The sequence below is a fragment of the Pelobates fuscus genome, chromosome 1 (genome assembly GCF_036172605.1).
Source record: "Pelobates fuscus isolate aPelFus1 chromosome 1, aPelFus1.pri, whole genome shotgun sequence".
In the NCBI taxonomy this organism is placed as follows: domain Eukaryota; kingdom Metazoa; phylum Chordata; class Amphibia; order Anura; family Pelobatidae; genus Pelobates; species Pelobates fuscus.
The window spans coordinates 216,469,623-216,483,488 of NC_086317.1; the positions used below are offsets into that span (position 1 = coordinate 216,469,623).

Here is a 13,866-nt window from a genome sequence, read left to right on the forward strand (position 1 = left end):
ATAGCAGGCCTGGAAATACCTTGGACATTTGGGTGACCCTTGTATCAAAAGAGTGCATTGTGATATAATTTATCTTGATTCCAAGGCTCAAGCTTATAGATGTCATATTTTGATATCCTATATTAAAATTGGCTAACTTGGACTCAGGAAATGCTTGATGCTTAAAACGACACTTAAGACCATATATGTCTGGAAGAAGATAGCCCCCATCTGAGCTGTCTCTTCTCAAATCATTCTGTTCTTTCTCTGAACGTATTTGTTATATGTACATGACGTTCATCCCTATGTCTTATCTGTACTCCTTTTACCCTTTTTACTTTTTAATGTATAAAAACCCAACTGACGAATAAAGGACAGAGGCCTATTTTGATAACCAACACGCGTCTGGTGTCTAATTCACGCTTCTCCAAGTGCACTTGTTATAATAATTTGGGCTTCCTCTGAATATAACAAAGATCAATATTTGGATCTAAATCAGTCTCTATGATGATATAGATATGATTTCATTTGTCCTGAAGCAAATGGAAATGCTGGCCATATATTACTTTAAGTAGTTGAAAATTGATCATAAGCAGAAGGCTGAAGTCTATTCCATCCGCCTTTGTAACCATCCGTGTAGAGAGAGAAGTGTGGTTAAGCGGTACAGTAGAGGGAAAATCAGGTGGGTCCGGGGCTGTGCATTCAGAATATCTTGTCCCTTCTATGGATGTGCCAATGTTTTCAGGTGTTCTGTCTGTATATATGCTTTAGAAACCTTCAAACCTGACTAATGTTGGCAAGCCCATATGAATAAAAAACATTTGGTGGAGTGCGGTATCACTTTTTGTTATGTTAGATGGTTAATGTTAGACAGGTTTAGATAGGGTTAGATAAGGTTAGGAATCAACAAAGTACAAAGCTGGTCAGTATAGTGACACACACAGGGTTATTAACTAAAGTGAGTATTCAATGTGAATTCAAAGTAAATTTCAAATTTAAGTACAAAATAACTGTAAACATTAAGCTATACTTTAAGTACAACTGCATGGGAGTTTAATTTATACCATTAGAAGGCAGTTTGTGTATAGCTGTCTGGTTTTCTATTTTGTTTTTAGGATAAAACATCAAACAAAAATAGAAAAAAAATATTTAATAAAAGCATAAACATACAATAAAATGTATCTTGCGTTCAGATTTTCTCCAGGTCATAATTGTTTAGATTAATAATGCAAGGAAGTCAGAGAACATATATAAATAAGGGCTCTTTTAACATAATGTACTTAATTTTCTTCTTGTAAACAAAACATGTACACAGCTATACAGCTTAAAAATCCTTTTTATAGATCCGTTACGTTACATGAATGCAAAACCTAGCCTCCTGCTACCATTAACTCTTCCGAGGTTTGGGGTCTATTTGACAACTTAGGTATCAGCTGCTCTGCAGCTCAAATCCTTGAAGTTCTACTATATAATGGAAGTGAGTAGATGGACATTGTGTCATGGAATCTCATGGGACATTGGTTCTAATGTAACAATGTGCATAAATCACTAACAGCCGGAAACAAGTATGTAGCCCTAGGCAATATGTCCATTTGGGTCACATGTATACAGTTGCACAACAGAAATTTAGGTGAAATCATCAACACTGAAATTGTAGTGTCATGAAAAAATTGTTGTTATGAACCAGTCAGAAAAAAAAAATTATACTGAACAAATTTATATCCAATGGCTCTCCGTACACGATCACGCATGAAAGGTTCTCACAGATGAAGCTTACAGATGCACAGCATTTTGTAAAATGGTTAACTCTATATTAAAATGACATTGAACATTTTAAATTCACGAGGTTTAGATAAAGACTAATAAGTAAAATAAAAGTGCAAGATTACGATTTAAGTACGTGTTTGCTCATTGGTGAGAGTATATCATAACACCAGCAACACAATGATGTGCTCTTTCTATATAAGATGCCCATTCTTATTTTAAAGGATTTTCTTGTTTAATGATTAATTACCATTCCAATAACGGTGATAATGCTACAAATGAGTAACTTCTTGAACCTGTACAGCAGGACTGTTTTCGAATCATGTTACTTTTACAATGAAAGTTTTTTGTTTGTTTTTTGCAGGCAACAAATTATGCATTCTGTAAGGCTTAGTCTTCCATGATGCATACACAGGCTAGCCTTCTTAGTTGGCGTAGTTAGCATTTAATGAACATGGACATTAAGAATCCAATGAGATCAGAAGCAATGCTTTTCTAGTTCTCTTGACTTGATCCATGGTAATCACTGATTGGTAGCCCTTTTGCCATAAATCACAAAAGGATGACTTCAGTCTGTTCATGCCTCAGAAGTCTACAGGTCGGATCATCATACTCACAGTCTTCAGGCCATGGCTAGGACCTTTCCAATAGTGCCACTTAATACTATTAAACTTGGCTGTACTATGACCACCAGGGTAATAGATGCCATTTAGATTAGAAGGGCCGCAGGCATCAAACCACCAACCTAGGGAAGAAATAACAGTTATTTATGCCATGTAATTGTAGACAAAGACTGGAAAGTGTATTTCAGAAAACAACAATTTAATAGGAAGGACAATTTTTTTTTTTTTTTTTTTTTTGTCAATCAATTTTTATTGAAGGTTTTCTTTTTGTTATGTCAGCGTTTGGTTGGATACAAAAATAAAAGAGGGGTAGGGTGCATAATACGTTACATGAGACAACATATGTCATGAAAAGACAATTTGGTGAAAAGAGTAATAAACAACAACCATACATTGGCATTTTGACATGAGGGTAATATAGCTTAGGGAGAGCAGCGGCATAGTCCGTATCTACGGTTTTGCGAGTAAGGATCAAATGAGTGGTTCAGCTGCCTTCTAAATGTACCCCTAACCTACGGGGCAGCGGGGGGGAGAGCGGGGGATTTTTTTAGTGTGGGAGTGCACTCCACCATACGGGTGGGCACTCTAGCTTCAGGGAGCCGGAGCTTCTCACTATGGGTGGGAGGGTGTTTAGGCACCTTTAAGCGTTCTGGACTGGGGTGGGCAATGGAGCTATTTCTGGTCAAACTATAGTCCAATAAAACTCGCTAGTAAAACATGGGAGACATACTGTGTGCGCTGTGGCACTAATCACATAGAGTTCAGACTACATCATCGTGATTGACATAGTTCACTATATTCAAGTCCCCGCTGAGGGGGTCTGAGGCCTCCTTGAGGTGGAGGGGTCGGTGTTCTGTGGGTCCCGTGCTTGAATGCTTGATTGTTGAGCAGGAGTTGTCTTCGGTGCCGTTAAGCCCAGTTTCCGCAGGAATTGTGGTGCTTCTGCCAGAGTAGATATTTTATGTACCGTCCCTTCGTGAGACACCACCAGGAACCTAGGTGATCTCCAGTGATATTCCATCCCGGCTGTTCGCAGCTGGCTGGTAACAGGATTCAGAGATCTTCTCCACTGCAGAGTCGACCTGGTAAGGTCTTGATAAAAGGAGAGTGTGGCGCCTTCGAATGCTAGCGGTGTCTTTCCTCGTAGTGCTGTCAGCAGGCTTTGCTTATCTTGCGCGGTTGAACAGCGGACTATGACATCTCTTGTCCCAGGCAAGCGTGCGTTGCTCGGTAACGGCAGGCGATATGTTCCGTCAAGGGAAAACTTCTTTGTCTGGCTTGGTGGGAGCACCGAGGCTACCAGCCTCCGGAGATAATGTGGGAGTTCGTCAGGCGTGATTGGGTCGGGTATGCCCCGAATTTTAAGATGATTGCGCCTTGACCTATCATCTAATGCTGTGAAATGGAGTGCCAGGGCTTGTTGAGTCGCGTGCATGTTGGAAACCGTGTCCGATAGGACCGTCAGATCCCTACGGAGGTCGGTGATGTCGCCCTCTGACACTGCCACCCTGTCATTTACCGCTTGTAGGTCTTTCTTTATTCCTGCCACATCGGCTGCTAATAGTCCTTTTATCTCTGCGACCAAGTTACGGAAGTCGCGTTGTGTGACCGCGGCTGATCCCTCTGTGTCCCCTGCTGGGTGAGGTACCTGGTCAGGGGCCGGGTCGGCCTGTATCCCATCCGTTACGGCCTGCTCGACTTCAGGCTCCCTTGCCGCCATTTTTGTCAGTGTCTGCCGTTGGAGCATGGACCCAATGTCTCTGGACCCCGTGGGTGCCTCTGGATTCTGCTTCTGCGTCCGACGCCCCATAGTCGGTGTCCGGGTAGGTGGCGGGGTGGGCAGGTAAGCTTCAGAGTCTGAGTCGGCCAGGGGTTCAAGGCCTTGGAGCAGCGCCGACAGGTCCAGGCCTGTGTGCGGTCTGTAGGCCCCAGATCTCCGCTTCTGGCGTTTCGGTTTGGCGGCTTGTAAAAATGGCATAGGTCGCCTCTTGGTGGGCTCCCCTGGTAGAGCCGGCGTTTCTATGCTCCAGTGTGGGGTGATTCCCCCGAGAATCGGCAGTTTTTCCGTGTCGGGAACGGAGCGTTGGGAGATGGCGACCGCTCCGGCTCGAGGTTAGGCTCCTCCCCCCAGGGAGGACAATTTGATTAATGTCCATGATGACTGCTTTTTAGGTTCTTCATTTAGAAATGCATATTATAACAACAACAAAAAATACCTTGAAGATGTTATCAGTGTAAGACATAGGGGAGCATCTCAATGCAACCTCCTACGAACAACAACACATGGCATATTACACGATGTCTACATAGATACACAGTCAAACACAGATGTCGGATACAGAGGCAATAAGGTGACATGATAGACAGTGCCAGGGGCACCCACACATGGAAAGGGTTAAGTGTGACATTGATTGATAACATAGTTGAAAGACTGAAATGATAAATGTGGGATTGTTTGTACCTCCGCTTGCCATCTGGGCACATCTGCAGCTGCATCTATCATTATCTACATCCTTGGTGCTGAAATCTGTCCCTGTGGGGCTGAAGCTGCTTGTCCTTCCTGCAGTCCCACTGTATGCTCCAAGTTGCAGCCTACGGGGGAGGAAAGAGAAGCAAGAGAGATTGACAAAAAAACAAACATAGAATTCAAAGAGGGTGTACTTTCTTTTTCCCATGACTGTATATATACATTCTGCACAGTTTGCCAAATGTAACTACATTTTGCCCCCTTAAATTAATATGCAATCTGACATATTTGCAGAAAATGACACCTAGTGTAATGCTCTGTGCTACTGCATAAGGCAACTACCATCAGGGAGAAAAATATAATCGTATACATATTTTTTTTTATGAGAAACTCTCTTCCTGTCAGAATATAAAAGTTGTTGTAACAGCACAGGCTCTCTTCCTCTGGGACAAAAAAAAAAATCAAACAACACAGGACAGACACAAGGCTTTTAATGAACAAAGGCAGAGCATGGACTAACTGAAAGTGCCAGGCCAATCTAAATACCATCTGACGTACCCATTTGTTTTCTTTAAAGTGCTGTTTGTCAGAGAAGAAAGGACAACTATTTTTTCTAAAACTAGCTGATTTCCAAACTACACAGAAGAATGTCCTGTTTTGCAGGGATGAGCCAGGGGATGATGTTGATAAAATTAATTTAACCTACATATTGAGAGGAAAAAAACATTTATAAAAAACAAATAAAAACACTAAATTTGGCCAGTGTTTGTGAATATGTGGCTCCTACAAAAGACTGGAAATACCCCATTTGGAATACACTGGGTTGTCTACATTTGAAAATGGTATGCCATGATGGGGCTTATTTGACATTCCTGGGCTACCATATGGTCTCAAATGGCAACACAGACCCAGCAAACCAATATGGCAACCTGAATTGGGCAAGCCCTATATTGACCATGTACCTTTCCAAAAACACCCTAAAACCTGTACATGGGGGTATTGTTATCCTTGGGAGACTTCGCTGAACACAAATATGAGTGTTTACAACAGTAAAACTTATCACAATGAAATCACCAGTAAAAGTGCAGTTTTTGTGTACAAAAAAATGCAAAAAACAAATATGAACGCTAACTTTGGCAAGCGTTTGTGGCTAAGTGGCTACTACAAAAGACTGGACATAACACATTTTGAATACTGTGGGTTGTCTACTTTTACAAATGGTATGCCATGATGGGGTTGCTTTTCATTCCCATGCTGCTATATGGTCTCAAAGGCAACATAGGCCCAGCAAACCAATCTAGCAAATTTCAATGTGCAAACATGGAAAAGGGGAAAGCCCTACATTTAACCCCTGTAGGTTTGCAATGACCCATAAACCCTGTACATTGGGGGCACTGTTGTACTCGGGAGATGTTGCTGAACACATATTGGGGTGTTCTTTGGCAGTAATACATAACAGGAGGTGATAATCCTAGCCTATAGTACAATGTGTGTGGAAAAATAACACAAAAAAATGACTATCCATAAAGTTGACAAAGACTGGTGGTAGAATTAGTTCATGGAAAGTGTTAAAATACCACCATTTAAAATACCGTAGGGCAGGGATGTCGAACATGCGGCCCCCCAGATGTTGCTGAATTACAACTCCCATGATTCCCTGGCTGTTTCATTGAAAGAATTATGGGAGTTGTAGTTCAGCAACATCTGGGGGGCCGCATGTTCGACATCCCTGCCCTAGGTTTCTACATTTCAAAAATATATGGTTTGATGGGGGTAGATTACATTGTCCGGCTTCAAAAATGTCCATAACAGGACATAGGTGCATGATGACCAGCTGTGAAAATTCCAAGTTGGAAAACAGGAATGCGCACCCTCCAAATAGGTCTTTTAGCGATGAGTATCACTGTACTTAGGAGATATTGCTGAACACATATTGGGGTGTTCTTTGACAGTAACCCTTAAAGTTCTCCGTTCATGTATTCTTAAATTGCTATGTGTGTCAAAAAAATCACCAATTTTTTTTTTTATTTTTTTTGGCATAGATTGGTGGTGAAATGGTTGCATGAAAAGAGTCAAAATACCCCAAGTTTAATACCTTAGGTTTTCTTCTTTTAAAAAATATATACATGTGAAGGGTTATTTAGGGATAACTGACAGATATCAGTGTTACAATGTAACACGTTAATTTTGAAATAAAAATGGCTTGGAAATAGCAAAGTGCTACTTGTACTTTGAGCCCTACAACTTTACAAAAAAAGGTAAGAACATGTTAATATTGGGCATTTCTAAACTCAGTAAAGAATAAACAAGCAATATAGGCGCTAAAAATAAAAATATATAGTGCAAATATTAAAAATAAAGGTAGAGCGGCACCTAAAAGTGCATAAGCTCAAGAAAACACCGTACAAAGAATATAAGATAAAAAAGGTGCGCTTTACCTTTAAAAAACTTTTTTGTGCAAATTAGTGCATTTAAATAGTGCAAATGGAGTGTCTATACAATATAATCACACTTAAAATAATCAATGTGCAAAATTGCAAGTGAAAAGGTGATAGAAAGTTCAAATGGTAACTTACTATCTATTAACAGGAAAAATTGTCTCAGAAAAAATGGCATTCAGTTGTTCCCAATAAGAGATATGATATACAAAAGAGAAAAAAAAACATAGCATAATACTGTATGAGGAATTTAAAATAAACAGAAAAAGAGAATGAAAACTCACAAAGGAGGAGCAGTAAGAGTCTGCTCTAACTTCTCCAGCACATATTCCACAATATGGAACTCAGATGTTGATAGATAGCAGGACGCCAGCTGAATAAAAACGAACTTTATTTCTTTCACAAACAAAAAGGGCTTCCTTTACCACATAGAAGGTCAGTGTCCCATTCAAAGCTGTAACAAGGTACACGCCAAAATTTTCGCGGTCTCTGCAGCTTTCGCCACTATCTCAAAACACTTCCGGGTTCGGAGCTCCGTGCGATCACGTGATAACGTCGTGTAAAAACGTGATGACGCGTTTCGCCTGATCGGCTTCCTCCATGTATTTGGCACAATGTATGGGACTTTTCCAAATAGACATTTAGGGGATCTACCCCGTTTGTATCAGACTCTAATTATTCATTCAGCATCTCCACGCCCACAATATGGGCTTTAAAAGTCAGGACCAGCCACATCAGAACGTGATCTGAGGAAGCCGATCAGGCGAAACGCGTCATCACGTTTTTACACGACGTCATCACGTTATCACGTGATCGCACGGAGCTCCGAACCCGGAAGTGTTTTGAGATAGTGCCGAAAGCTGCAGAGACCGCGAAAATCTTGGCGTGTACCTTGTTACAGCTTTGAATGGGACACTGACCTTCTATGTGGTAAAGGAAGCCCTTTTTGTTTGTGAAAGAAATAAAGTTCGTTTTTATTCAGCTGGCGTCCTGCTATCTATCAACAGCTTTCAAACGCCTGCTGCTGCTCAAGCAGACCTAAAAAACACAGAAGAAGTTTATTCCATAAACCTTTGACAAGCATGGTTTATGTGATATAATTTTTCACTCATAGAGGAATGCTAATATCCCGTGGCTTCCTCACTTGTATTTGAGATCCTCACTGGCCAACGAAAAGTGTTCATAAAGAGAGTAGGCTTCATTTCCATCCCAATCTTGCAGTTGGATACGCAGTTCATAGGCGCCTTGTGTTGTTAGCTGGTGAACAAAATCATTCCCCAACCAGTATTCCCCAGATGGAGAACCAAAACCCTGAAGAAGAAAAAAAAAAAAAGAGCATAGGGTAAATGTTTAAGTGTACAATCAACTTGCTTAGAATCCAGCATACGTTTTGCAGTCTTGCAGTTAACGGACCACTCTGGGCACCCAGACCACTTCAGCTTAATGAAGTGGTCTGGGTGCCTGGTCCATCTAGGGTTAACCCTTTTTTTTTTAAATAAACATAGCAGTTTCAGAGAAACTGCTATGCTTATACTGAGGGTTAATCCAGCCTCCAGAGCCTCTAGTGGCTGTCTCATTGGGAGGGGGGTCCCTGAGGGTGGGGCACCCTCAGGGCACTATAGTGCCAGGAAAACGAGTATGTTTTCCTGGCACTATAGTGGTCCTTTAAATTATGAGTTGTCCTAACATGTTTCCAAAACAATTATGCAGCCATACAGAACTACAATTTTCTTTATTTTCTATAATATATAACTGAGCAAAAGCAAAAATATACTCTATATTTTTGCTTTTGCTCAGTTATATATTATAGAAAATAAGGAAAATTGTTTCATACTTACTGTAATTTTCTTTTCCTGATCATTATTTGTGATAGGCATAAGGCTATCCTAGCTATAAGATAAGGCCAGGGACTAATGAAAGTATTTAGAAAATTGGGCAGACTAGATGGGCCGAATGGTTCTTATATGCCGTCACATTCTGTTTCTAGGTATCCATGGCAGCATTTACTCATGGGTTAGCTCCTCCCCTCACAGCAGAAAGTACAGGAAATATAACTGTCTCTGGTATAAATAGATTGTCCCCCTTCCTATCAGGCAGTCTTTGTAACTAGCTTCACAACTCTTATAGTAGATGGGTGGGAAAGTAATGCTGCCATGAATAATGATCAGGAAAAGAAAATTACGGTAAGTATTACATTTTTTTTCTTATTCCTGATCAATCATGGCAGCGTTTACTCATGGGGAGTACCCAAGGTGTGTGTGTGTATATATATATATATATATATATATATATATATATATATTGGGAGAGACATAGTTCAAATACAGCTAATCATTATAAAAACCATTATTGAGCTGCACAAACCATAGAAGACTTTAAAAAGCCAAACAATTAATCAATAGGATATTGTCATAAAATCTGTTCAGACAAGTTAATTTAAGTTATGGATAATAATAAAAAATAAATAAAAAATAGAGAACCTCCATAAAACCAAGACACGGCCTAGAAATTAAAGACCCATCATGTTATAAACAGAAGATAATATCCTTCTCTGATATAAATTAAATACCAAATGGATGGCAGTATCAAATCAGAACATTGACAAAGGCATAACTTCCAGAGATCAGCCTGAAACAAGCCCTACATTTTTAGATAGTGTTGGATGAGAACAATCATACCCTGCTATAAAACAGGGGGAGAATTAAACTAAAAATCCTACTATTTACTGGATATATGTATTAAAGACAATTCACACTGCAGCATCTTGCCTAGTTAACTATTTAACTTTAGATACAGGAAACAAAACAACATCTGCCTGTAAGAAAAAAAGGCAGAGCCTAGTAGAGAAATAAGAGAGTCTTATCAAAACACTGCAACAATGACGATATTTTGCGAAAAATCAGACTCACAACCATACCTCACACTGTGAATTCATTGTTTGATACAATAATGATCAGTTACAGGATAGGTAGAAACCAATTACACAAATAGATATTACTAGGCAAAGGCAAGAAGAATTACATAATTCCGATTAGTTAAAAAATAACAGCATGAACCATAGAAATTCTGACAACTACTAAATTATAAGTAGGCAATTTAGGACAACCACGTCAGGACCTACATTCAAAGTTAAAAATATTGCAGATAGTTCAGATTATGCCAAACAGTAGAATCAAAATGAATGAGTGGTGGATGGGAGAGAGTTTGTTTGATCGATGCCTTATACCATAAGGCTTAGGGCAAAATCAAAAACAAAACAATAAAATAAGTGAGAAAGTGCTAAAATGACTTGTTACTGTGCATATCTCTGGCACTACTAGCATTTTTTCATCACCTACTTACATCATCACTACCTATACTGTAACTACTTTATTTCCTTTCCCTTACCTTATGTTCGCCCCTAGACTCATAATAAACTTGCTGCACAGCGCACAAGATATGCTGGCACTTGTGGATGCACTTAGCAACCTTAAAAAGTTATGCTTCTTGGACACTAGGAGAGGATACATAGGGCTTAAGATTTGATTTACTATTGTTAATATGTGATCAGGACTAACATGAATGTTAGATAACATTGTCATCTTGTATTCCCAAGTGTCAGTATGCATGATATCAATCGGATGTATTACTATGACAATGAGAAAGCTCTGTACAAAGAGTTGTTTTATTTTGTCCCCATTTCCCCCTCTTCTTTTCTGTATCCCAATCTTTAAAAATAATAAAAATTGTCAAATTGAAAAAAATAAAATAATATTTTATGGTGAGCAGAACAGAAAAATTCTAGACCTGCTTAAAGGACCACTATAGGCACCCAGACCACTTCAGCTTAATGAAGTGGTCTGGGTGCCAGGTCCATCTAGTGTTAACCCTGCAGCTGTAAGCATAGCAGTTTCAGATAAACTGCATTGTTTACACTAGGGTTAATCCAGTCTCATTGACAGCTGCTAGAGGCGCTTCCGCGCTTCTCACTGTGAAAATCACAGTGAGAAGATGCTGGACGTCCATAGGAAAGCATTGAGAAATGCTTTCCTATGGGCTGTTTGAATGCGCGCATTCGGCACTGATGTCGGCAGAGGGAGGAGAGTTCCCCAGCGCAGAGGCAGCCCGGCGCTGGAGAAAGGTTAGTGTTTAACCCCTTCAGCCTACTTCAGCCCAGCGGGAGTGGGACCCTGAGGGCAGGGCCGGATTAACATAGGCCCATTTAAAAAAATATATATATATATTTTTTAACACCCTACTCTTAGGTTTTCCTCCTGACTGGCATTTTACTGGCACATATGGTATTTGAGGCTGCCTGGCCGTGTCCGTATTGCAGTAATATCGCAATACAAAGTGTGTGTGTGGGGTCAGTGTGTGTGGAGAGAGGCAGGGATAGGAAGTTACAGCATATCCCTTCCTGCCTCTCTATACTCACTGATTCACTGAGCACAGAGAGTTCAGACATCAGAGACAGCCTACAGCTTAGGGAAATGAGGGATGAGGGGAAAGGCTGCAGGGAGACATTGGGACACTGAGACACTAAGGGACACTGGGAGACCTGGATACACAGACACTTTGAGACACTGGGAAACATGGGGACACTGAGACCCTAGGGGACACTGAGACCCTAGGGGACACTGAGACCCTAGGGGACACTGTGAGACATAGGGACATTGAGAGGAGGCACATTGAGACATGGAGACACTAATAACACAGTATGTCTTCCAGTGTCCCCACGTCTCTCAGCCAGTGTCCCTAGTGTCTCAGTGTCCCCATGGCTCCCAGTGTCCCCATGGCTCCCAGTGTCCCCATGGCTCCCAGCCAGTGTCCCTAGTGTCTCAGTTTCCCCATGTCTCTCAGTATCTGTAGTGTCCCCATGTCTCCCAGTGTCCCCAATTGTTTCAGTGTCCCAATGTCCCCAAGTGTCTGTGTCCCCATGCCTCTCAGCCAGTGTCCCTAGTGTCTCAGTGTCCCCATGTCTCCCAGTGTCCTCTAGTCTCCCAGGGTTTGTGTTCCCATGTTCCTCAGTGTCCCTAGTGTCTTAGTGTCCCCAAATGTCTGTGTTCCCATGTCTCTGTGTCCCTAGTGTCTGTGTCTCCATGTCTCCCAGTGTATCAGTGTCCCCATGTCTCTCAGTGTCCCCTAGTGACACAGGACACATTGAGACATGGGGACACTGGGAGCAATGAGGACAAATACACTGGGAGACAAGTGTTCTTGGTGACATAGGGACACTGACACTGTGATACATAGGGACACATGCCAGACTGGCCTTCCAATTCTTTGGGCAGACATGCCCCCTTTATGGGCATTTTCGCTCCTTTTTGCAGTTATAGTCACGTGATTCGTGTCAGTGGCCCACCCTTTTACACCACCCATTGACTTCCTGCTTCACTGGACACTGCTGTTAGGGGGAATGGGTTTACTTGAAAGATAAAAGCATTAATAAGAGAGAGATTAGCATATTTTAAGAGATTCTGCCTTTTCTTATAGCTGCATCCTATGAGTTTCCCTCTGGCACCATCTCCACCAGATACATAACACTTGAGAGGTATGACTGTTTTAGTGTTTTGGGTCGATAAGATTCTGTAATTAGGCCCCTCATAATTGTCAGTACCAGGCCCACTGGGCTCTTAATCTGGCCCTGCCTGAGGGTGGGGAGGGACCTAAAGACCCTATAGGGCCAGGAAAACTTGCGAGAAGGAAGAGACCGTGAAGAGGGAGAGGCAGCCAACTCCCATCAGCTCCAACACTGAAATGGTAAGAAACAGGATGGTGACTGAAAAATTAGGTATGTATGTATGTATGTATGTATGTATGTGTGAATGACAGCATATATTGTGATCCTTGTTTGTAGATAGCACAGTCCTCTAGGGTAAACAACAGGCACAGTCCTTTGGTTTTCATATAATCCAGGCAACTTTATTGGCAAGTCCACACAGCAACACAACTAAAACATAAATATAACAGGTTTCCCCTTTAAACAAAAACCTAGCTCGTCTGAGCACTGACTCACTTTTAATATCCCTCTCTATCAGGGTTAAACTAACAAAAACAGTTTGCACCAACTTTATTAGATAGCAACACTCTGCTAGCTAGCCTGTTGCTTTCCTTTCTCCACTCCCAGTGCTTCAAGCCAGCCTTGACTGCTTCCTTTCTGCACTCCCAGTGCCTAGTCTCCTTGACTCTCTCACTGGAGAGAACAGCCTCTCTCCTACCTGCTTCCTGGGAGGAAGCCAGCAATCCCCCTTTTACCTGCCTAGCAGGGAGGGGTTTATTCCCACTGCTACAGCTGATTATCTGCAGCTGAGCAGTGGGTTGGAGACAGTCCAAAAAACCCTGGCCTGGATCTATGTCTCCCAAAAAAACCCACTAAACTGTGGAGTGGAGCATTGGCCCACCATTCTCTCCAAATGCTCCACCCCAGGGGCCCATAACTAAACATAGCTTTGTGTTGTGCAACACACAAACTACACGTACTTCCCCTGGGGTTCAAAGGCCTCTCTGCCTTCACTTTATCACAATATGTATTTATGCAGTGATGCTTGGAGTAAGTCTTTAATGCCATTTTTAAAGAACAGCAAATAGAAAGTATCAGTAAGATAGCACACCTAAC

The 13,866-nt window shown here is 41.4% G+C and overlaps 1 protein-coding gene across 1 annotated transcript in view; it reads right to left on the bottom strand.

The window, feature by feature from the left end:
- Positions 1-1,633: 1,633 nt before the first annotated feature.
- The window catches only part of LOC134591703 (angiopoietin-2-like), a 79,758-nt gene continuing 67,525 nt past the window's right edge, over positions 1,634-13,866 (bottom strand). Inside the window, exons 7-9 of the mRNA XM_063444476.1 lie at positions 8,416-8,582; positions 4,828-4,958; positions 1,634-2,488 (exon numbers count right to left, since the gene is read on the bottom strand). Of these exons, the coding sequence (XP_063300546.1) occupies positions 2,328-2,488; positions 4,828-4,958; positions 8,416-8,582 (459 nt within the window). The 3' untranslated portion in view covers positions 1,634-2,327. The remainder of the gene's footprint in view (positions 2,489-4,827; positions 4,959-8,415; positions 8,583-13,866) is intronic.